At 38.8% G+C, this 26,616-nt stretch overlaps 1 protein-coding gene across 1 annotated transcript in view; it reads right to left on the reverse strand.

Annotated features, from left to right (window-relative positions):
* LOC135480406 (carboxyl-terminal PDZ ligand of neuronal nitric oxide synthase protein-like) overlaps window positions 1-26,616 on the reverse strand; it is a 95,295-nt gene that overhangs the window by 65,179 nt on the left and 3,500 nt on the right. Inside the window, 1 exon segment of the mRNA XM_064760237.1 lies at window positions 3,370-3,441. Coding sequence (XP_064616307.1) covers window positions 3,370-3,441 — 72 coding nt within the window.

Raw genomic sequence — 26,616 nt, forward strand, 5'->3', positions numbered from 1 at the left:
TTAAGTTAATGTGTAACAAGCCAGCTGTGTGGCTAGATCCTGAGGACAAAGTTGACATGGATGTACAACAGGGTTAAGTTAATGTGTAACAAGCCAGCTGTGTGGGTAGATCCTGAGGACAAAGTTGACATGGATGTACAACAGGGTTAAGTTAATGTGTAACAAGCCCGCTGTGTGGCTAGATCCTGAGGACAAAGTTGGCATACACTGTACATGTGGATGTTGATGTCAATGTACATGTTGAGGGGTGACAGAGAGTCCATAAACAGTACATGCCCTTAAATTGATGTCACAGCACTGTGAAACAATTCCAAGCCTTAAGGTCAAACAGTATCTGGAGTGCTTTTTCTATCATGTTGCACGCAGTTTGATGTAAGTTATATCCATTTATCTACATGAGCTTAATACATGTAGCACTTGGCAAAATACTTGCATCTTTTGAATAACAATTGTACAAGCCTCTCACCAACACGGTTGCTGTGAGTTCGAGTCCAGCTCCTGCTGGCAGGGAAGGTCTTCCAGCACCTGCAGATGGTTGTGGGTTTCCCTCTACCATAACATTAGCCGCTATCGTATAAGTGAAATATTCTTCAGCAATGGGCGTAAAGCACCAATCAAACAAATGAATAACAATTGTATGTCTTGTGACACAGAAAATCGGTATAAATATAATAAACAGTATATTAAACTTTGTAGTAAATTTCACCCCTTTTCAAAATGCAAATTAGACACATACTGTAGTTTGTTTGTTATATACATTTGTTTGTTTGATCAACTGTAAAAGGATCACCTGGAATAATCAAAAGGCTTAAAGCAGAAAAAAAATTTAGTGATAATTAAGTAATTGTTTTCAGTATATGTCAAAATACATGGCATGTATTAAAACATGAAACATGTTTCAGGACTACATCACAGATTTAAAAATACATAGGTTTCTAATTTTTTAAACCTTTTTCCTGAAATGAGTTTTTCGATGAAATGTAGGCCTGCATGTATGTGGCTTACGCACAATTTTTTGGTGCCTTATTTCACTGAAGTCACGTACAAATCTTCACTTTAATTACAGTCTCAGCTGTTCTTGGGGATTTGATTGATTAACGTGGGATTTCCCTCTTCAAAAAGCCGCTTTACATACCTGGGATCCTTCAATAACAGTCATCAATGTGGCCGAATCTAGTGGCATGATGAACTTAGGGAAAGGCAAGTCAACTTGAGGAAGGGTTAGAGAAACACACCGCATGGAAGTCTTAAGATTCTGACGATCATATTAAAAGACGGCGAGTAGGAAAGCGAGCAACGGAGAGAGGTATACAGCTGGAAATGTCAGAAGATTCCTGAAGGCAATCCCATGGACAGTCCAAGATCTGGTGTCCAATAACAACCACAGAAGAGTCCTCCCCTCAGGGGAGATAATATAAAGACACAGAAAACACGTCAGAGTGTAGTATTATGGAGTTTACCTGATCCCCTTGGGCAACACAAATCAATGCTGCTGAGAAGTTCTGAAGGACTTAACAAGTTGCGTTTGAAAGTCACAATGCCTGCGTCTGGTCGGATGTTTGGCCAGAAATAGGCTGCAGAAGCCTGAGATCCGCACTGCTTTTTTTAGAGCTTTTGTACTGGTGGACGGGAATTGTGCACAATCATTTAGCTTACATGTTGTGCTAAGATTCATTACCTTCGTGATCAACTACGGGAAAAAAATTACAAAAAGATGAACAGCAATGAAATTTAAGACATTTCCATCAGGAATCTTAATGATTACCAAGTGTCAATATTGCATAGGAAATGAAAATAAAAAAAAAAGTTCAAAAACCAGTGCAGACACAAGCCAGAAACAACGCAACATAAAACCTCATCAGTTTTTATTTCCTGTTTTCTCAAACTGAACATTTCCTTAAGTCTCATCAAACTAGGATTGAAATTTTTTGTGGGTTTATAGCCTAGGAGAGTTTTTCAAATTACATGGGTAATCCAGCCTCTGACTTAAGTGGCTGGTTTACATGCAGAACATCATGGGCACATGGAGGCCTACAAACCCTGTGGGAATTCGCCCATGACTACCCGGTTAATGTTTACCTCAAGGTTCCATTACTGTATACAGAGAAGAGCATCTTCTCCATCAAAATCAGCTGAAATTTATTCTTCTAGCTGATGAGGATTTTTGTCAAAAATTAGATACTTTGAAAATCCTGAATTCCCTAAAAAAAAAAAAAGCTGAATTAAATGAGCTGAAATTTTTTATCCCGCTGAGAGCTCAGCATTACCGAACTGTTCGGAATGAACTGAGCATATTAGGTAAATTAGTTTTGCGTGGAACGAGAATTGTCGTTCCACAAAGTTTGCGCTGGCAAGTATTTAAATTGCGCACGAGGGCCAGCAGGATATCGTTAAAACGAAAATGCGTCGTAGTACAGGCCCCTGACGGCACACGCTATTGTCACAACTCAACATCAGTACGGAAATATCGCGAAGCTGAATGCGACGAGGCATTGGTGCTTGAGAAGGATGGACCAATCCCGCACATATGTGACAACACGGTGGAGGAACACTGAGAACCCGTTGCGCCTAAGACACAAACAAGGGCAACCTGTGAGAGAGGAATCGGCCCTCTAGATTCATTGACTTTATCATGGACTGATGTGAACTGAACTGTTCAATCTCTTGTTTGACATTTATAGACTTTCAGGTAAAGGGTCTGGTATGGTAAACATCTTTTATGTGATGTGTACTTTTGAGCTATGATCTCAATATTCTCGAATGTTCGGAACTCTCCAAAGAGATCTTTACATGCTCGTCTTTGTGGACACTATTGTCTCAAGACATTCTTACTTTGCTTGGATGAAGCAAGTTGTGTTATGTGGTTAATCAATATAAAGTTGGGTGTTAAGGGACAGTGTACATGCCACGCAAGATAAGAGTAATGCAAAGATTGCGGTTTGTGTTGTATTAGGTACCTTCTGAGAAAGGACGGGATGTAGAGTTCCCACCTCTTATATGAGATCACCTTTACTATACAACCAGACATACTCGTGGGTACGCGTATCTATGTGTTGTAGTTACATGGTGGGCATGGTGCGCAGAATACATTCATTTGATTAGATTCAAGTCTCTAAGTTAAATCTGTTAACATCCAGTAAAGAAACTCAACAACTGGGATAACAGTCACACCATGCTAATGGCTCATACAATGCTTATGTACTTTTCCAGCTATAGATATATATCAGTTTTCAATGGCGCTACATCTATGTGTAACTTCTCACTATTTTTGACGGTTACAACTGAACGTACGGTACCTATTCGAACGACCTGCCTGTAAAGTATAATACTGCATGATGTAACCAAACATAACCTTAAGAACAAACTTACCCGAATTCTTCTCATGGCCGCCACTATTTCAACACGACTGCTTGGACGGGGTACATCTAAAGTTCCGATGTACTGAAAACCAAACCAAAAAAAAACCCATTAAAATTCAACATTAATACCACATTTCTAGTACAAATTAATTGCTTGAAAAATTACTTGGTTTTTGCAACAGGCTGGTTCCAAGGTCATGACATTTTTAGCGCTGCCTCACTAAAGTACTGTATCATAAAGACAAGATGTGACACCCAACCCTGCATTTATTTACTTATTTGATTGGAGTTGATGTGGAAAAGAGAAGAAAAAATTCCGGTCAATTACCCTATTTCCTGCACCTTTTCGCATATCAAAGAGCAGTCCAATTTATGCACATTTTTAATCTGATATTGGAGACAAAACCACATTGGCCGGAATGGTGAGTTTCACAAAGATTATAATTTTATCAGAAAACATACAATAATGCCTTCAGAATACACACGAATAAACAACTTGCAAACAGGCGAAAACATTGAAGAATTACAGTAGGCAATAAATGGTCAGCAAAATTTTGACAGCTCCTAAAATTAGCAGGTCAATGAGGTTTTTCTACGCTCAGATGTTGAGCTCTGAAAATGCTTTGCCTGACATGTGACCTTACACACGTACCCATCCCGACACAGACTGAAAGTTTCATCAAACAGAATTGTTACATCAGTTGAAAAACATGTACATGTAAATCTGCCAAGATATAGATTTAATGAACCTATGGTATCTGACATTAAGTAGAGAATGAGATATACCAATATTCTAGTAGGCACACATGTTGCTGTTCATAATGAAGTGTTTAGACTAAAAAAAATCAGTAAATCAAGGTGACGCTTTGATGGCATACTTATAAATCTTACTGTCAGCCTTACTGTGAATTTATTTATTTATTTATTTGATTGGTATTTTACGCCGTACTCAAGAATATTTCACTTATACAACGGCGGCCGGCATTATGGTGGGTGGAAACCAGGCAGAGCCCGGGGGAATACCGCAGGTTGCTGGCAGACCTTCCCACTTATGGCCGAAGAGGAAGCCAGCATGAGCTGGACTTGAACTCACAGCGACTGCATTGGTGAGAGACTCCTGGGTCATTACGCTGCGCTAGCGTGCTAACCAACTGAGCCACGGAGGCCCCGCCTTACTGTGAATACCTTCACACATATATCTGCTATATATTTGCCACGATATGGCCGAAATATTGCCGATGTGGCGTTAAGCCATAATCATTCATTTATTACCCTGACACACACATATATAGACAGAACAGTATAATACAATGTACATGTACAAGTACATGTATCTCTCTGTGAAAATGATATATTGACTGTCAAACCTGGACAAATCTCCTTGTGTTGGGAATAAGTTCAAACATTTCTGATCAATATGATATCTAGACAGTAATATTTTCTTGGAATATTATATCTGAACACTTCAGATCAATACAGCCAAGGCTTTGAGCTGTCGTCTCAAAACACACTGTAAAAATGTGCATCTTCCCGAGTCTTGTCTTCAAGACAATTTCTGTTTCTTTGCAGTATTTCAAATAGACTACCATCAGTTGTGTACACTGTATGCTGTACATATAAAACACATAGTTTATGATCACACCAACTGTTCCTCAGCAATGGGTTTTTACAACAGCAGCTGCAAGCCGCAAGTTTGAGTTAGCGCAAATACAAGGCAGTACATACATGTGTACATTTGCTTCTCTTTTAAATTCTTTCTAAACAAAATAGTTTATATATATATATATATATATATATATATATATATATATATATATATACACACACCCTGAGTATAAATATATATATATATATATATATATATATATATATATATATATATATATACATTTGTGTGAATTTGTTCGACCTCCAACCATGCTAACTACATGTATATCAGCTAAATAATAGATTTTGAAGTTCAATAAATCAATATGCCAACTGTTGCTAAATAATAGATTTTTGAAGTTTAATAAATCAATATGCCAACTGTTGCTAAATAATAGATTTTTGAAGTTTAATAAATCAATATGCCAACTGTTGCTAAATAATAGATTTTGAAGTTCAATAAATCAATATGCCAACAGATGTTAATTACCATTACATCACTTAGTAACATGATTTATTTATGATCTATTTATTTGATTGTCATGTTACATTGCAGGCAAGGTGATTTTCATTACAGATACATGCTTTTATCCTTCTCTGGTACAAGCTAGTGTCATAATTGTTGAGCTGTTGATGCATGTAATTATCATGTTTACTGGGAAGAAACCCGACTGACCTTCTAATACAGGGCCCTACCCTGAAGGTTTTATCGAAATTTTGATAAAATTTCTCTTTACTTTATTTTTCTCCCAAAGTTAATTTCTTTAGAGCCCTGATTATCATTTTTCTTCTTTCTTTTTCTGTTTACAGGTACATGTATGCCTCTCTGCCCCCCCCCCCCGCCACCACCGCCCTCTCCCCCCAAAGAGGTTAAAAGGATATTTTGTAATAAGACGATAAAAAATGACTATTTTCCATGTACATTTATCATGTACGACATGTATCTATCTGTTACAATTTGGATGAAGAAGCGTTGTTACAATTTGGATGAAGAGGCATTGTTACAATTTGGATGAAGAGGCATTGTTACAATTTGGATGAAGAGGCGTTGTTACAATTTGGATGAAGAGGCGTTGTTACAATTTGGATGAAGAGGCGTTGTTACAATTTGGATGAAGAAGCGTTGTTACAATTTGGATGAAGAGGCGTTGTTACAATTTGGATGAAGAAGCGTTGTTACAATTTGGATGAAGAGGCGTTGTTACAATTTGGATGAAGAGGCGTTGTTACAATTTGGATGAAGAGGCATTGTTACAATTTGGATGAAGAAGCGTTGTTACAATTTGGATGAAGAGGCATTGTTACAATTTGGATGAAGAGGCGTTGTTACAATTTGGATGAAGAGGCGTACCATCCTGTCTATCCCAGCAAAGGGTTCACTACAGTGTATTTCAAGTTGTTTTTACACAATACTTTGCCGGCTAAAACCTACATACATGCAAGTTTAACATCTGCCTGCATCAATTCTTCTTTTTGTCAAAAATCTTGTGTACCTAGAATAAAAGCCCAAAGTTAACCTTTTTCTGTTCTCCACATCTTTGCATGGCAGCTGCTGTGTTTAATGTTTTATACTTATCCAGAACTTTACTGATAAGATAAGAATTGATAACAACAACGCATTCAAACCAGCAGTTGGAATATTTGATGCAGAAAAAAACTGACTTTTTTTTAATTCTACCATATAATATCCACAATAACAAAAAAATCATACATTTACATGAAATGGATCGATACAGAATTTTATGAAACAAAATTTTTTACAAAAATGATTTTTAAGAATTGAACAAGAATTTAACTTGTACCTTATGCTAATTCCCCTTACCTCTAAATGTACATGATATCAGTTCTATGGTGTATCAGAGACAATGACAAATTCCAAACAAAGCTGGATTTGAACTTAAGGTCAATATCATTAGAGGCAGCATCATTAGAGGAAAGGGTTTGTTTCACGAAACTCAAACTGACTTAAAAATCAAGTCCTGAATGTCAGTGAGAAATAAATGTCAGTCGAAACAGCATTGTAAGTGCATGTATAAGAAAATCTGAATTAACTGAAAAAAAAATTTCTGAAAAATATGCTGCATGTTGTGAAAAGTAAAAAAAAACCAACAGAAAACAAACCATTTATATGTGAATTCACAAGGTCCATACAATGCGAAACAAAATAACTGATTTAAGGAAAACAATTTTCTTGTAAAAGTATTGATTTACTCACAAAAACAAAAAAATTAAGCCGTAAATCATTGTGGTAATTTTATCAGCAAAACCATGACTGTTCCTGCAACAACGGTTCCATTTACTAATTGGACAGGCTTTCTGTAGTGAAAACACAGACCTGATTCTTTCAATGATTTATCAGCTTTAAATCGAAGAGGTGGTTGTTTGGTAAAAACACTGCATCACGAAAACAAAAAAACATTGGTAACATCTGCATTATTTATTCTGAGCATTATCACTGTATTAAAAATCTATGCTGCGTTGACTCGACATAGTGAAGACATTTATAAAGCGAGTTCTGTTACCTGTGAGGAGTATTGTTACAAGTTCTGTTACCGGTAACAAGTCTTTGTTACAAGTTCTGTTACCGGTAACAAGTCTTTGTTACAAGTTCTGTTACCGGTAACAAGTCTTTGTTACAAGTTCTGTTATCGGTGCTGAGTCCTCATTACAGTGTGTCAGACTTGACATAATAAAACATTACCATCATGTGCTCTAAGTTTAAGTCCTTCACTGCACATTTATGTAAAACAAATCCTATTAGGGCCTAATCATGCTAATCCAAGTTAATAATGCACTGTCCATTTACCAGATGCCACTCCTCCAAAAAAAGTGCGACTAGGCAACAGAAATGTGATTTTGAAGGAAAATTTAGTGAATATACTCGCACACTTTGAGCCAACAAACTGCTCTTCTTGTACAACGTTGGTAATCCATAGTGCATGTGCCCTAACATCTAGATTAGGGTCTCATACTGGACACTTTTCTAGCTCTGAGGAATGTATGCCCTTTTTAATACAATCTTTCTCATTTAATTTCATTTCTCTAAACTTTGGCAGGGCAAGTACATGCTTCTTAATTTTTCGGACATTTTTCTTCAAGCATTTTTCCAACTTACAACATGTCCTTTTGTCAAACACATTACATACATGTAATTTCTTCTCAAGGTTAGACAGGATACCCTATAGAAACCTGAAATTCAAACATTTCAGAATATTTGTCACTTCGATACATTTTCCTCATTTTTTATTTCTATTTTTGCTATTTCTTCAGTCATTTCATTGGTGTTTATTGTACGCCATATTTCAGTCATACATGTATACAAGTACAACTGGCTGTGAAGGATATATATTACATTTCAAGGTCACAACAACAACAACAGCAGCAAGCATTTCTGTAAATCCTGCTGCACACCAAGCTGTGTTTAAACTCTAGCTTATGATAAAGTGACAGCCTGTCACTGTGATAAATAAACACAACAGTTTGTGAGATGAGGCTTGAAATTGTACTGAGGCTAGTCAAGCTTCAGGTTCTGTGCCCAAGTGACAGTCATAAATCGTCCCACTGCCTGGGTCACTCAAGTGTACTATCATACATGTCCATGAGCCTGTAGAGGTGATTAGTTTTGCAGAAACATAGTCGGCAATATCTCTGATTACAGATGAATGGCGCATGTTGACCACTTCCAGTGATGAGATTTTCTTACTATAATGTTCTAGTTGTTGACCAAGAAAGTTGTGGATTCCCCTTCTGTCATTGTCTGCGGGGCCTGAAGATTGGTAACAATAAATGGGCAGTGGCCCCCATGGAGCAATGTGAGCAGCCTTATGGTTGTTGAACACCTCTTCTCTTGCCAGTTGCCATATCACAGGGGCAATGTCTGTCATTAACTTCCTGAAGGTCAGTGTTTTTTTTAAGGTAGGCATTTTGATTTTCTCAGCCCGTAAAACTATTAAGCTACCATCGTCAGGGCCAAACAAAACAGCACTCTGGTACCCAAATTACAGCCCACAAAAGCCTGTTACAGAGAACAGCGCCTGATACATTTAACCAAAACTTTTGAAAAACAAAATCCACTTCTTCATATTTACTCACATGCAATTAAATTTGACATGACATTTTGATATTATAGGCAGGAAGATTTATTAATATCTGAAAATAGCCAAATTTTAGCTTATCATAAGGGTGCCCAGATTAAGAAGCTGCATTTGACTCTCATTGTATAATACTGCCTGTACATGTCACTAGAATCCAGATGTCCGAAATACCCTTTTTATTTCCAAATATAAGGACTAATAATTTGAATAATATCTTTATTAAGCATGTAGATGTTTATCTGACTCAGGAATCATACACACAAAGTTTCAGGGAAATCTTATACTGCAATATTTCAGCAACAGTTGCATGGACAAAATCTGTGAACATGGAAATCCATTACTGCAATATTACCTTAACGAACCGATGGTAATTAAACTTAGTCATGCATAAGTTCAGATGATGGGCAAGATGTCCAAATCAGCGCAGTAATCTGGGAGGAAATGCATGGACAAAATCGAGTCTACAGATAGACAGCCAGTATACCCCAAGACATTATGGTGGGGGTTTGGGGATACAAATATCTTGAGCATAGTGCTAAATATATATGGGTAGGAAAGACTAGTGGATTGGTTTGAGAAACTTATGAAACTAGAAAACATTTCAGTACAAGCATCAGCAGTGTTCACATGTAGGTAGTGGATTTTGGGCAGGTAGTAGGATGGCAAACCCTACTAAATGTCCAAGTGTGGAGAGCTAATATTGTCTCATACCAGTGAAAACATCTGGACAGCCAGGTTGGCACTGTACAGTACATCCTACCTTCTAATACATTCCAGTCCAGTTAGCTGTAAATAAATGAGGCCATGTTATGCAGTGCAGTCCAAATATTATTGTCCAATGTGAACTGTCAAAAGGTTAATTAATCAAACTGGTGATTCATGACTCGTGTATTTTCCAGCCTCTCCCTGGGACAACAGTTAACTATTGCATAAGCCAACAATCTCTCTACTATATTTTATGTGTACTCTACAATGTGTTTAACATGCACAGGTCAACTGATGTATTCCTTCCAATTTTCAAAAAATGTTTTTTTATTGGAATCCAGTCCTTGCTCTAACAACAACAAAAAGTTTAATATTGTCACATTCAGATCAATTCCTCAAAGACTTTCAGGCAGTGTTTTTCTTTTGACCACATTTACTGGAGAGGAAGCTGAGGGAAGTTCTTATCTCCGTTGTGTAGGGCCCCAGAGCAAACTTGTCATCCTCACAGATAATCAGTGCCTACTGATGAGGTCACATGGTCAAATCGCATTCATTCATTGGCTGAGCTGTAGTGACAAGGTCTGTTAGGTAGATGATTGAAGGGCAATGGTTTTCTCTCTGCATGGTCTCCCCAGGCTGTTTCCTTCACCAATTTAAAACTGACCATTATCAAATAAGTGAAATAATAGAGCGCTAAACACCGATTCATCAATCAATCAAACAAATATCAGTGAATCAACGATATTTGTCTCGCAAAAAACCAAATTAGCAGAAAACGGTAAGCCCAATGAGACTTTCTTTACTATTCGAGATGCGCATGTTCCTGACGTTAGAACCAATACTTGCCAATATGCTGGCTTACAGTTTAGCATCTAAATGCTTCACTCCAACAATTAAACCTGCTTGTCCCCGAGGAAACGGACACAATAATCTATATCTGTCCACAGTGAAAACTAATGGACATATTCACTCCAATACAATGTCCTTGTGGTGCAGGTCCGAAGGGTCAGTGCTGCTCAGTGCTCAGCCTTGTCTTGTTTATTAGCCTCAGTTCATTAAAGAGAGGGCAGCCTTGGTGGAGTGCCAGCTGGGAGCTTCTATGTTTAGGGTCAACTGGTCAAGGGTGGGGTGGAAGGCCAGCCTTAACCCTTGTCTTTGACCACTGGACACTTCCTTGGCTTGGCCAGGGATAAGAGCTGGGGGCAATGACCCATGAGGATGTCCACAAACATGGAGAAGCCTGATGTTATGATCGGTACAACAGAACCATATTCACTTCTTATGCTGGGCTGCAACTTTCTATATTATTTGAAAATTTGAAATCCTACACTGCATAACAAAGACCTCCCAAGGTCTAGCACAGATTACAAAAATGAAAAAAGATTTAAAACATAAACAATACATATAAATAAACAAATAAGACAAAGGTCAAATATGCAAGCAATCAGTTTACATGTGCATCATTACACGGAGGAGGTGGTAAATGTGTACCAGTATTTATACGTGGAAACAAACTTAATAAATTAAGTTTATTAAAATAATATCATAATTTATCTATACTGACTGTTAGTAGGGCCCTTTCTGTCTCCAGCCTAGAAATAATTTTTAAGTTGGAGCAGAAAATAATGCAACTTCTTCCAGCAATTCATATTAGTAAAGAAGTTACAGTGTTATTTGCATGGCAGTTTTGTCCTGTACCTGACAATGTCCTTATCCTCCTGCTTATTTCCAGGCCTTGCTATCCAGCTTTTTCAGCCAAGTATTTGACTCTCTCTAGCCAATCAATCCCTAAACAGTTACAGATACATGCAGACTCAATTCCACCTGTCACAAATTTGCCTAGAGCTGTAAGTCAGCAGACTTGCACAGGTAAAACAACACGTGCATGTGTCATATTGGTGGAATTATGAATGATTATGGCTTAACACCACTGCTGCAATATTTCATCAATATCGTACCTACATATTGGTGTAAAGTAAGCTGTTTTACACTGAACATTAAAGGTGGTCTCTGCTTATTGTACAACCACCAGTTAAAGGACCTGAGAACAGAGGGAGTCTGAACATACTGTAGGCCAGGGCTCTCGTTTGCTTGCTTCCTTCCTTGACAAAACTTTGGATTTTAGTCAGTGCTGCCCAACTAAAACATCAAACATGGTCACCTTAAACAATATCCGTGCCACATAACTAAAATGCTTGTTCAAGCCATGTGTATTAGTATGTACATGTATCCATAGCGAAGATGTTGGAGCAAAGAAATAATCTTCAGAATTCTGTAAGATCAGCTCTTAATCAATTCAATTACTCTTGCAAATGTTTGTATCAGATGAAGTCTGTCCACTTTGTTGATTAACCTGACCCCAGGGGCACTGGTCAACAGGTCACTCTGGGCAAGGGTGATGGTCAGTGGTTAGATCAGTCCAGGGTTGGCTAAGGTCATGTCTGGAACTCATTTCCCCCCAATAACCAATCCCAGCTGTCTAACCCATCTGCATGTCTTGGTATCAAAGTACTGTACACAGACCCTAGGACTCCCCATGTGTAGTCAGCACTCCATGAAACCCCTAATCCTCCCAATTAGTACTCCAATGCTGTTGGCCCATGGTTCTCTACCAAAACAGGGCTATGTAGCATAATGACTTTGATTATTAAAGCTGCCAATACACGGGAAAGTTTGCCAGCAACCTGCGGATAGTTGTGGGTTTCCCCCTGGGCTCTGCCCGGTTTCCTCCCACCATAATGCTGGCTGCCGTCGTATAAGTGAAATATTCTTAAGTATGGCGCCAAACACCAATCAAATAAATAAAACAAATAAGTTGATAATCAAAGTGCATTCTGATTTGCCAATCTGAATGTCTTTTGAAAAGCTGACGGTTGAACTCAATCTAATTATCCACATACATGCAGCATACACGGGAAAGCTTTTAACAACCAGCTTCTTGTTTGCCATCTTTATGTTAAAAACAAAAACAATTTAGGGAAGTGCAGTCCCAAGCTGCCACGCATATCCATAAAATGAAATAGCACCTTGCATTCAAGAACAAGAAGAACTGCTAGCCTTCCCTAAGAACAACTACGTAGTCGCTTATACAGAGATGCTTACTGCAGTTAAACACACCTTTATGGCATCATAATTACACAGGGCATTTGTCCGATCTAAGCCATGACTGCATACTGATTTATAATATCCAGAAATAACTCGAAAAAGCATAAAAGGACAAACAACCATTTATTTTCATTTGGGGAAAATCAGGTGCATCAGTAGACAAACCACAGAAGAAATTTTGCCCAGAACATTTCTTCACCACTCACAAATGTTTTGTTTGTCTCAATATTTTTTTGTCCGAATTCTACATGTACAGGGTAAGTTGTGCATGTTCAATGTGTGTCAGTACACATGTACTTCGTTGTCTGAATTCTGCCAAAATACAGACCAGTTATATGAGGACAAAAATACTGAGGGTCGTGCCAGTAATGTGCCCGAAGGTCTGGAACTGAACAATGTCATCTTTTGTGTCACCGATCATATTTATATGTAAATACACATCACATATAGCTCCATTCCTCTATGCCCTACTATAGAAAGCTGAAGAAAGCTCAAGAACATGTTCAGCGTAGAGCCTTTAAATGTTTAATCAACATTGTACAACTGCTTGAAAGTCCATCAGACAGAAGGTAAACAACACTGTACAACTGCTTGAAAGCCCATCAGACAGACGACAAACAATATTGTTCAACTGCTTGAAAGTCCATCAGATAGACGGTAAACAACATTGTACAATTGCTTGGAAGTCCAGCTCTACAGACGACAAACAATATTGTACAATTGCTTGAAAGTCCATCAGACAGACGGTAAACAACATTGTACAACTGCTTGACAGTCCATCAGACAGACGGTAAACAACATTGTACAACTGTTTGACAGTCCATCAGACAGACGGTAAACAACATTATAAAACTGCTTGACAGTCCATCAGACAGACGGTAAACAACATTGTACAACTGCTTGACAGTCTATCAGACAGACGGTAAACAAACCCCGCTTTTGATCAAACGATCATTTATCGGCCGCTTACAATGTTCGCTTTAAATGTTGTACTAAAGCACACTGTGCATCACTGTCAAGTCACAAAAAACATTTTTAAAACAGTTCCCATGTAACAAAACACATGTAGTTTAGGACACAATCCATCACACAAAAAACTCCACCTGAAGCCATAATGGTGAGGCACACAGTGAGGCACAGCGACTGCGTCAACCTGAAATATGCCTTAAACTCAATTTACCAAAGTTATTTGTCTAAGGGGTTATCACCGCTGTCAGAGTCCATGTTACCGACTCACTCGAGTTTCACCATGTACATGTATTTCCCATCATGCCTGCCACATAATTCTCAGAAACAAGAAATTGAGCTCCGACGTAATTAAGGCAAAATTAGCCAATAATTTGTTCGGCAGTCTGCGTTATTTTCTGCACAATAGTTTCTATGAGCGATAATTGCAGAGACCTTACCCTACTTTACGATTAATCAATTAGACCTCCAGACTTCACCAACACAAATATACAAGGCCCTTCACATTTAAATGGACGACGCCTTCTGAAAGCACGAAGCCAGAATTGCCCCGCTCGATTTTGAAGGGTCTTTTAAGAATACCTCGCAAGTGCTTCTGAATGATGATAGCATGTTTTGTAATAACATTATGAATGCGCACTGCGCTCAAGCCACGTATAGCTGCATAATGACACGCCGAGGGGACGGGGTGGCGTAGCACTATCGCGTGTGCATCAGCATGTAGACAGATGCCTTTATTGTTTGCTTTACTTTAACGCTACATCTTAATAGCCTTGTTATCGTCTTGTCAAGATGGCTAAGCCGATGTAAGCGTGTTTTCATCAAGTTCCCCGCACAATCCACTGAACAGGAAACTCCACATTGGCAGGTTTTAAAAGGTTTCTCAAGACCAAGTCCGCTATTAGCCAAGAACACACCTTAATGACAGATTTAAGCCTGACTGGGCAAAGCACACTAAGTATAAAAACCCCTTTTCCCTGGTTCCATGGGGGTTGGGGGGGGGGGAGGCGTTCTATAGATATTAGTCTAAACTGTCCTTGACAAATTCCATTCTAAGGAAGTTTTTTTATATCAGCTGTCTCTGAGGTGCTGTGCTCCTTCCAAAGAAAAATGGTCCTTCCACTGAAATTTCCAGGCCTGCTACTGCTGCCCAATCATTCAGGCACAGCCAATACAAAGTGTGTGTTTTTATTATGGCACTGTGGACGTGTCAAACGGCTCTCTCTTGACTGACAGCTACTGTCAGCCGACAATTACACGACCCTCAGGAGAGCGGCTGAGTTTGCATACTGAGGACATGGTTGTTACCACATGATGCCACACATGTCAAAGCCATACATCATTCAAATACATGTTACAAGGACAAAAGGGGCACTTTCCATAAAGCTCTTCCCTTTTTTAGCCCTATAAGTACACTCAAAATCCGACAGATGCAGCAACTGGAGCTGGACATTAGATTTCCTTCCACTAGATCTCTTGTGATAATGTATTTATTTATTTGATTGGTGTTTTATGCCGTTCTCGAGAATATTTCACTTTTACGACAGCGGCCAGCATTATGGTGGGCGGAAACTGAGCCTGGGGGAAACCCACGATCATCCACAGGTTGCTGACAGACCTTCTCACTTACGGCCGTGTGTTAATGTAACAGGGTGATGCACAAGAGCTACAAGGCTAGAGGGAATTTCACTTTAGTCTAGTGGAAGAAGCATAAACTCTAAATCCAGAGATTGCTGGTTCAAATCCTCAGCTAGCAGGCCCATCACATTGTGTTACTTTTGTAGCTTTGTTAATTACTTCACTTACATGTGTATGATACACACTCGTTCATAGATCAGCCAAACTTAATTTAAATGATATGTATTCAAAAATGGAAAATCTAAAATTCACAAAACGGAACTTCATAGACCTGTTTCTTCCTGTGAAGACAGAGTTGGGCCTACAGGTGTAGCCTTGAATTCATACTGACAGAGAAAATTCCACAGACAGGGAAAGTAGTAGGCAATGCAGATGTAAATGAGACATCTTAATTTCTTAGAAAGGCTATTTAGAATTTTTAGAGAGTCAGGTTATGATTTAGGGTTTGCCTGGCATTACCAGGTGAAGGAAAAGCAGATATATATCGTATACAGATCTGATTTTAACATTTCATACTGGGCTTAAACACTGTGGTATACATGCAGTTCTCTCTTGACAGATGTACAGGTATAAATATATATCTGCGCGCGGTGCAATCACCCAGGAGCTTCCATCCAAAGCGGTTGTGGTGAGTTCAAGTCCAGCTCACACTGGCTTCCTGGTTTTCTTCCCCCATAATGCTGGTCGCCGTCGTATAAGTGAAACAATCTCGAGTACGGCGTGAAACACCAATCATATAAATAAATAAATAGCAAATATATCTATCACATCTCAATAGACTATGTGATACCATTTCAGAAGTGCCAACTAAAAATAAACCTTGCTGCAATCCGGTCAACGTTAACCATAATGTCTGCTAGATTATCAAATATTTGTTCATGTATTAATGAGATATTGCTTACAGCGTATTACAGCGTAAGTTTATAATTATGTTCACTTTTAAGCCACCTGCTGAATACTTTTCAGTTTATGAATATTCTTATTTTTGAACTTATTGAGCAAAACCGTGGATCACGGCATATTTTCATGCATGGATGTTAATATACAAACTTTTCTCTCTTGTGTGCCCTCCCTACAGCTCGGCATTTAACCAGCCTGAGATCTCAGAATAAGACTATGTCTAGCTACGTCCACACAAACAACACCCAGGCCTGAAGTCAATATTTATTTCATGACAGTTTGCCATTCTCGTCATTTCCTATGCACGTAAACACCCTTTTATTTGTACGCGCTATTTTGTAGACAATAGATCATCGTGAATATGAGATGCGGTAAATGTCACGGAGAAGTAATGCCTCCTGTACAGTAACACTCTATTACTCATTACACATGTACATATACACACACGTACAAGCTAGAGGCCCACTGGGGAGTCCAAGGTTGAGTTAGGAAGCTTGGACTCCCCAGTGGGCCTCTCGCTAAGGTCTTGATCAGAACGTCGTTGTTGTGTTGTTGTACAAAAGGACAATTCCACATTTAACACAGCCATTTATGTTTTACTTTAAAAGTTTACAGGTAAAAATTTGGAATGGCATTTTAGCTTTCATGTTCTAATCCACACAGATGAAGTCAAAACTACATTGGCTTGGTTGTCCAGCTTCAGAACTTTGCTGCAAGTATATTTTTATCATGCAGTATTGAACAACGCCGTCATGAACAACGCCGCCATGAACAACACCATCATGAACAATGCTGTCATGAACAACGCCGTAATGAACAATGCCGTCATAATATGCTTTCAAGTTATACAAGCTAACATGAAATGCCTGCTGTTAAAACCACTCAAAAGGGTGGGAGTTATGACCCAATGAAACACTCTTACAGTGAACATGATATAGCTCTAAACCACAATTGTGTAACATGTCTCACCTGCAGGCTATATCTGCATTTTTTCAATTAACGACAACTTCGCATCTCCAACCAGCTGGATCCCCCCCCCCCACCCACACGACAATGGACAAGTCATCACACATGTACATGTAGCTGGTGGCCACAACTAGGCATCAAGATGGTCATAGCTGTATACATGTTTTTACCTGTCCATCAGGTGTGTGATTATACTATTATCTATCATGTCTGCTACGCCTGCTACGTCTGCCACATTTGTATATCTGTTCCATTGTCACAGGATGGAACAAGTTCACAAAGAACTTTATTCCTGCCATTAGTTAGTTTACTCATGACTGTAATCCATATTCCATTGTGATAAATAAATAAATCCCTCCATCAATCATGACCATGCCCCTTGCAAAGGAACTGAAGTGTGATTGTACACATAAAGTCATTCTGCCTTTGCTTTTATCAGGTGTTTTACTAGTACACCTAGACTTTGTTTTAGGAGTGTGTTTGGCGAGGGAAGGCCTGTGTCACGACTGTAGGAATTTCTTACTTCAATCTTGCCACTGGCCCCTGACGAGTAACCAAAAAGTTATTTTAACACCTGACTCCGAGATTTAGACCTGAAGAGGAACCTCAAAGTGTCAAATTGCCGTATTGGCATGACTGAAGATATCTGAAAAACCATTTGAATGGTTAGTTTGGGAGCCCAAATGTTTTACAGAACCAAATAATATGGCCCTAACAGTGTACTGCACAATACATGTACATGTACAGGTAACAAGTAGACAGGGAAAAGAATCTTTTCCATCAAAATCAGCTGAAATTTCTTCTACCAGCTGACCCCTAATAGTAAAACGATTAGTTTTGGCAATCTTCAACCTGGCATGTTTGCATAATGTTCATTCAAGCATATTCTGAAGGCATTATTCTATTTTGACTGATAAAGTTATACTTTTTGTGAAGCCCTAACCCTGACCAATCCAACCAATCTAGTAAATATGTGCATAAATTGCACTAAAAGTTGCTCTTTCATATCAGAAAAGGTTGAGGATAGCAGTGAGCTGCCTTGGAAATGTAACTGTTCTTATGAATGCTTTCTAGTTGGATCTTGACCATCTGCTTGACATGTCAGGAATGACACATCCATCATTCCAATAACTCAGTAACCATATACAAGTATCTGCTAGTCAGCAAATCAGAATGGCAAGGAATTCTCCACATTGTAGCTGATTTTCCAAGAATGTGCCAAATTATCACCTACACTGTGCAGTGCTACAATTCTGTTATCGCATTGCTAACAAGTCACACATGGTACCTGCTGACATACAGCACTGATAACGCCTAAGGTCATGTTATTAAACAGGTCTGTACATCTGTAAGCATAAAGTGCAATACTCGCATACTACTATGAGAGAAACGCCCATTTACAAGACGCTGCAAACATAAAAATCTCTATAGCATTCACCACTTTCTAAATACAATGTATTATCAGTTACACCAGTACTATTTTATGTGTACATGTAAGTGTAAAACTATACCTGAAGGCATACAGTGTTTAATCTTTAAATTTGTGGTATGGTGTTTTTGTTCTGAATTTTTCGGAAATCTAGTTTAAGAAGAAAAATTCGGTAATCCCAGGGAAGGCCAATCAAACGCTACCTGGCAATCTGAATACTGACCTCTGTTTATTCAGATGTTGGATTACTGGTATATGGAGCAGTTTATATTGCTTATAATGTATCAAGGTGTTTTAAAATAATACAGGGTAGGATGAATTTGAACACCAAAACCCCAATTACCTGAAGATTGTGAAAATGGTGTCTACAAATATACACTTGGTGATTGACACCCATACAAAAGTTCAGTATAAACTTAAATATAACTGGCGACAAAGAAGTTCATTGTGAAATGCAGCTATTTTCATAAATCTTATGTGCAGATGGCAACATGTGGTCAGTTTTTCACAATACAGAAGTACATGTAATTGCAGCTTTGAGACTTGTGAGGGGCAATTAAGTAGGTGGACAATCTGAAGGAAAAAACACTGGCACTTGTCAGAAAACCAAGCTGTAACCAGCCAAGTAAAGGTTACACCATCTGTCAACAGGCACCCTGCTACTATACTCACTATCACAGCTGATTACAGAGTTAATAGTAGACCAGGTACTTCCAGCACCCCTGGGGATGAGCTCATTTGGAACTGCAAGGTATTAATCCATTCTAATTTCAAAACTCTTTAATGGCTCAGGACACAACAACTGAAATTTTTGTTTTACCAAAAGAATGATTTTCTTTTCTAATGTCGGAGGTGGGTATGCAGTTAAAAGTAAAAATGAAAAATCATGTAATTTGTATGAAATGTGGACTGCTCTGGCAATTGTGAAATGTGGACTGCTCTGGCAATGTGGACTGCTCTGGCAATTGTGAAATGTGGGCCGCTCTGGCAATGTGGACTGCTCTGGCAATTGTGAAATGTGGACTGCTCTGGCAATTGTGAAATATGGACTGCTCTGGCAACTGTGAAGTGTGGACTGCTCTGGCAATTGTGAAGTGTGGACTGCTCTGGCAATTGTGAAATGTGGACTGCTCTGGCAAATGTGAAATGTGGACTGCTCTGGCAATTGTGAAATGTTCAACACATATTTTACATGATCAGAAAACTCTGAAAAAATTTTTTTTTTGAAAAACCCCCATTCAGATCAGACACAATAAAAAGGTTGATTTTCAATTTTACTTTTACTCCATTCTTGGATTGTTGATTCGCTTGTGAAACATAAAATAAAATCGGTGTGGCCTTATGTTAAACATTGTTTTGTAAATTGGTTTCAGGCTGAATTTTAGCATACAAATTCTTATTTATGTTTTGGATATTTGACTCACAATCATTGACTCAGAAAGTCGATCATCGCTGAACATTGGCTTACAAATTCTTGTTCATGTTTTGGGCTTAACCTAATATCATTACTTGTCATCCAAGGAAACATCTTACTTGAAATAAAATATTTATGAATATCACTTTTGTCTACAGATCTTACACGTACATGTATTTACTTCCAATATGCCACATCATTCTCATCAGAAAAACCTGTCTACAGCGTAGGCCTATATGACATATACGTGAGTAAAAGATGATGTTTTCTTGCATGTGTAGAGAGCATATGGACAATGTCCTATGATAACACTCATGCTAGTAGATGCCAGATCTACACCGTAAGTGTAGAGAGCATATGGACAATGTCCTATGATAACACTCATGCTAGTAGATGCCAGATCTACACTGTAAGTGTAGAGAGCATATGGACAATGTCCTATGATAACACTCATGCTAGTAGATGCCAGATCTACACGGTAAGTGTAGAGAGCATATGGACAATGCACTATGATCACACTCATGCTAGTAGATGCCAGATCTACACCGTAAGTGTAGAGAGCATATGGACAATGTCCTATGATAACACTCATGCTAGTAGATGTCAGATCTATACAGCAAGTGTAGAGAGCATATGGACAATGTACTATGATAACACTCATGCTAGTAGATGCCAGATCTATACAGTAAGTGTAGAGAGCATATGGACAATGTCCTATGATAACACTCATGCTAGTAGATGCCAGATCTACACCGTAAGTGTAGAGAGCATATGGACAATGTCCTATGATAACACTCATGCTAGTAGATGCCAGATCTATACAGTAAGTGTAGAGAGCATATGGACAATGTCCTATGATAACACTCATGCTAGTAGATGCTAGATCTACACTGTAAGTGTAGAGAGCATATGGACAATGCACTATGATCACACTCATGCTAGTAGATGCCAGATCTATACAGTAAGTGTAGAGAGCATATGGACAATGTCCTATGATAACACTCATGCTAGTAGATGCTAGATCTACACTGTAAGTGTAGAGAGCATATGGACAATGCACTATGATCACACTCATGCTAGTAGATGCCAGATCTATACAGTAAGTGTAGAGAGCATATGGACAATGTCCTATGATAACACTCATGCTAGTAGATGCCAGATCTACACCGTAAGTGTAGAGAGCATATGGACAATATACTATGATCACACTCATGCTAGTAGATGCCAGATCTACACCGTAAGTGTAGAGAGCATATGGACAATATACTATGATCACGCTCATGCTAGTAGATGCTAGATCTACACTGTAAGTGTAGAGAGCATATGGACAATGCACTATGATCACGCTCATGCTAGTAGATGCCAGATCTACACTGTAAGTGTAGAGAGCAAATGGACAATGTACTACGATCACACTCATGCTAGTAGATGCTAGATCTACACCGTAAGTGTAGAGAGCATATGGACAATGTACTATGATCACACTCATGCTAGTAGATGCCAGATCTACACTGTAAGTGTAGAGAGCATATGGACAATGTCCTATGATAACACTCATGCTAGTAGATGCCAGATCTACACTGTAAGTGTAGAGAGCACATGGACAATGCACTATGATCACACTCATGCTAGTAGATGCTAGATCTACACTGTAAGTGTAGAGTGCATATGGACAATGTACTACGATCACACTCATGCTAGTAGATGCTAGATCTACACCGTAAGTGTAGAGAGCATATGGACAATGCACTATGATCACACTCATGCTAGTAGATGCCAGATCTACACCGTAAGTGTAGAGAGCATATGGACAATGTACTATGATCACACTCATGCTAGTAGATGCCAGATCTACACTGTAAGTGTAGAGAGCATATGGACAATATACTATGATCACACTCATGCTAGTAGATGCCAGATCTACACCGTAAGTGTAGAGAGCATATGGACAATGCACTATGATCACACTCATGCTAGTAGATGCCAGATCTACACTGTAAGTGTAGAGAGCATATGGACAATGTACTATGATCACACTCATGCTAGTAGATGCTAGATCTACACCGTAAGTGTAGAGAGCATATGGACAATGTCCTATGATCACACCCATGCTAGTAGATGCCAGATCTACACTGTAAGTGTAGAGAGCATATGGACAATGTACTATGATCACACTCATGCTAGTAGATGCTAGATCTACACCGTAAGTGTAGCGAGCATATGGACAATGCACTATGATCACACTCATGCTAGTAGATGCCAGATCTACACTGTAAGTGTAGAGAGCATATGGACAATGTACTATGATCACACTCATGCTAGTAGATGCTAGATCTACACCGTAAGTGTAGAGAGCATATGGACAATGTACTATGATCACACTCATGCTAGTAGATGCTAGATCTACACCGTAAGTGTAGAGAGCATATGGACAATGTACTATGATCACACTCATGCTAGTAGATGCCAGATCTACACTGTAAGTGTAGAGAGCATATGGACAATGCACTATGATCACACTCATGCTAGTAGATGCCAGATCTACACCGTAAGTGTAGAGAGCATATGGACAATGTACTATGATCACACTCATGCTAGTAGATGCCAGATCTATACAGTAAGTGTAGAGAGCATATGGACAATGTCCTATGATCACACTCATGCTAGTAGATGCCAGATCTACACGGTAAGTGTAGAGAGCATATGGACAATGTACTATGATCACACTCATGCTAGTAGATGCCAGATCTGCACTGTAAGTGTAGAGAGCATATGAACAATGTCCTATGATAACACTCATGCTAGTAGATGCCAGATCTACACGGTAAGTGTAGAGAGCATATGGACAATGTACTATGATCACACTCATGCTAGTAGATGCCAGATCTACACCGTAAGTGTAGAGAGCATATGGACAATGTCCTATGATCACACTCATGCTAGTAGATGCCAGATCTACACTGTAAGTGTAGAGAGCATATGGACAATGTACTATGATAACACTCATGCTAGTAGATGCCAGATCTATACAGTAAGTGTAGAGAGCATATGGACAATGTACTATGATAACACTCATGCTAGTAGATGCTAGATCTACACTGTAAGTGTAGAGAGCATATGGACAATGTCCTATGATCACACCCATGCTAGTAGATGCCAGATCTATACAGTAAGTGTAGAGAGCATATGGACAATGTCCTATGATCACACCCATGCTAGTAGATGCCAGATCTATACAGTAAGTGTAGAGAGCATATGGACAATGTACTATGATCACACTCATGCTAGTAGATGCCAGATCTACACTGTAAGTGTAGAGAGCATATGGACAATACTATGATCACACTCATGCTAGTAGATGCCAGATCTACACCGTAAGTGTAGAGAGCATATGGACAATGCACTATGATCATACTCATGCTAGTAGATGCCAGATCTACACTGTAAGTGTAGAGAGCATATGGACAATACTATGATCACACTCATGCTAGTAGATGCCAGATCTACACTGTAAGTGTAGAGAGCATATGGACAATGTCCTATGATAACACTCATGCTAGTAGATGCCAGATCTATACAGTAAGTGTAGAGAGCATATGGACAATGCACTATGATCACACTCATGCTAGTAGATGCCAGATCTACACTGTAAGTGTAGAGAGCATATGGACAATATACTATGATCACACTCATGCTAGTAGATGCCAGATCTACACCGTAAGTGTAGAGAGCATATGGACAATGCACTATGATCACACTCATGCTAGTAGATGCCAGATCTACACTGTAAGTGTAGAGAGCATATGGACAATGCACTATGATCACACTCATGCTAATAGATGCCAGATCTACACCGTAAGTGTAGAGAGCATATGGACAATGCACTATGATCACACTCATGCTAGTAGATGCCAGATCTACACCGTAAGTGTAGAGAGCATATGGACAATGCACTATGATCACACTCATGCTAGTAGATGCCAGATCTACACCATAAGTGTAGAGAGCATATGGACAATGCACTATGATCACACTCATGCTAGTAGATGCTAGATCTACCCTGCTACAGGACATGTACATGGAAGGTTTACAACAGAGCATGAAGTTTGATAGTATTTCCAGGCTCTATCCCAGCACACAGCTGCTATAATAAACACACCAGCAGACCTTCTATCTTTCAAAGTGTGAACCCATGGATATCAGTTCCGCCAGTGTTTTCCAGCATCTAACATTAGCTATGTGTAAACGTAGATACATCACAGCCAAACCCTACAAACATTTTCACTATTGGATTACAATACAGAATTACATGACATTCATCATCATAGGTACATGTACATAGCTTATAAACTTTATTGTGTGCACAAACCAACATGTATGTGTACATAGCTTATACACTTTACTGTGTGCACAAACCAACATGTATGTGTACATAGCTTATACACTTTACTGTGTACACAAACCAACATGTATGTGTACATAACTTATAAACTTTATTGTGTGCACAAACCAACATGTATGTGTACATTACTTATACACTTTATTGTGTGCACAAACCAACATGTATGTGTACATAACTTATAAACTTTACAGTGTGCACAAACCAACATGTATGTGTACATTACTTATACACTTTATTGTGTGCACAAACCAACATGTACGTACAGTTGTAAGCGTACTGAAAGACAAGTAGCAGTCATGTAGCAGAAAGCTGTCAGTTGCTATCTTTCAAACCTTCAATAGCAAAAAGCTAAATATTAACTAAAACCAGAACAGCTGTACTACACACTAGGATGCTTCTGGCAGTCATTTGCACACGTACCTACTGAAAATTTGGGGAAATAAATGTAAGCACAAATACCATGAACAAATCAATGCAAAATTCTGCATTTCCAAATGTCAAGTTTGAACGCAACTGAAAGTGACTTCATTCGTCATAAAAAGAGCTATTATCTAGAAAATTTAGATGATGCTTTCTGAGAGCTAGAAAATCTGAGAATAAAAGGAAATTGTAAGAAAATGTAACTTTTTATTGGTAAACCACAATATTTTTGTTTGTTGTGCTTGTTAGATTTAATACAACTTGATTAGTTTGGAAGCCCAAATGTTTTTCAGAACCAAAATGGCTCCAGATAATGGCCCTGTGTAACTACATGTAGCATCACACTCTTATTGTGACGTATGTGATAATGGCCTTGTGTACCTACATGTAGCATCACACTCTTATTGTGACTCACGTGATAATGGCCCTGTGTAAGTACATGAAGCATCACACTCTTATTGTGACTCACATGATAATGGCCCTGTGTAACTACATGAAGCATCAGACTCATATTGTGACATGTGATAATAGCCCTGTGTAACTACATGTAGCATCACACTCTTATTGTGACTCACATGATAATGGCCCTGTGTAACTACATGAAGCATCGCACTCTTATTGTGACTCACATGATAATGGCCCTGTGTACCTACATGTAGCATCACACTCTTATTGTGACTCACATGATAATGGCCCTGTGTAACTACATGTAGCATCACACTCTTATTGTGACATACGTGATAATGGCCTTGTGCAACTACATGTAGCATCACACTCTTATTGTGAAGTACGTGATAATAGCCCTGTGTAACTACATGAAGCATCACACTCATACTGTGACTCACATGATAATAGCCCTGTGTAACCACATGTAGCATCACACTCTTATTGCGACTCACGTGATAATAGCCCTGTGTAACTACATGAAGCATCACACTCATACTGTGACTCACATGATAATGGCCCTGTGTAACTACATGTAGCATCACACTCTTATTGTGACATACGTGATAATGGCCTTGTGCAACTACATGTAGCATCACACTCTTATTGTGAAGTACGTGATAATAGCCCTGTGTAACTACATGAAGCATCACACTCATACTGTGACTCACATGATAATAGCCCTGTGTAACCACATGTAGCATCACACTCTTATTGCGACTCACGTGATAATAGCCCTGTGTAACTACATGAAGCATCACACTCATACTGTGACTCACATAATAGCCCTGTGTAACTACATGAAGCATCACACTCATACTGTGACTCACATGATAATAGCCCTGTGTAACTACATGTAGCATCACACTCTTATTGTGACTCACGTGATAATAGCCCTGTGTAACTACATGAAGCATCACACTCTTATTGTGACATATGTGATAATAGCCCTGTGTAACTACATGTAGCATCACACTCTTATTGTGACATATGTGATAATAGCCCTGTGTAACTACATGTAGCATCACACTCTTATTGTGACGTACATTATAATGGAATGTCACTGTGATCACCAGTATGATCCACACTATTACCAAACATGTGATAATGTCCCTGTTATGTACTTA

The sequence above is a fragment of the Liolophura sinensis genome, chromosome 13 (assembly GCF_032854445.1).
Source record: "Liolophura sinensis isolate JHLJ2023 chromosome 13, CUHK_Ljap_v2, whole genome shotgun sequence".
Taxonomy (NCBI): Eukaryota; Metazoa; Mollusca; class Polyplacophora; order Chitonida; family Chitonidae; genus Liolophura; species Liolophura sinensis.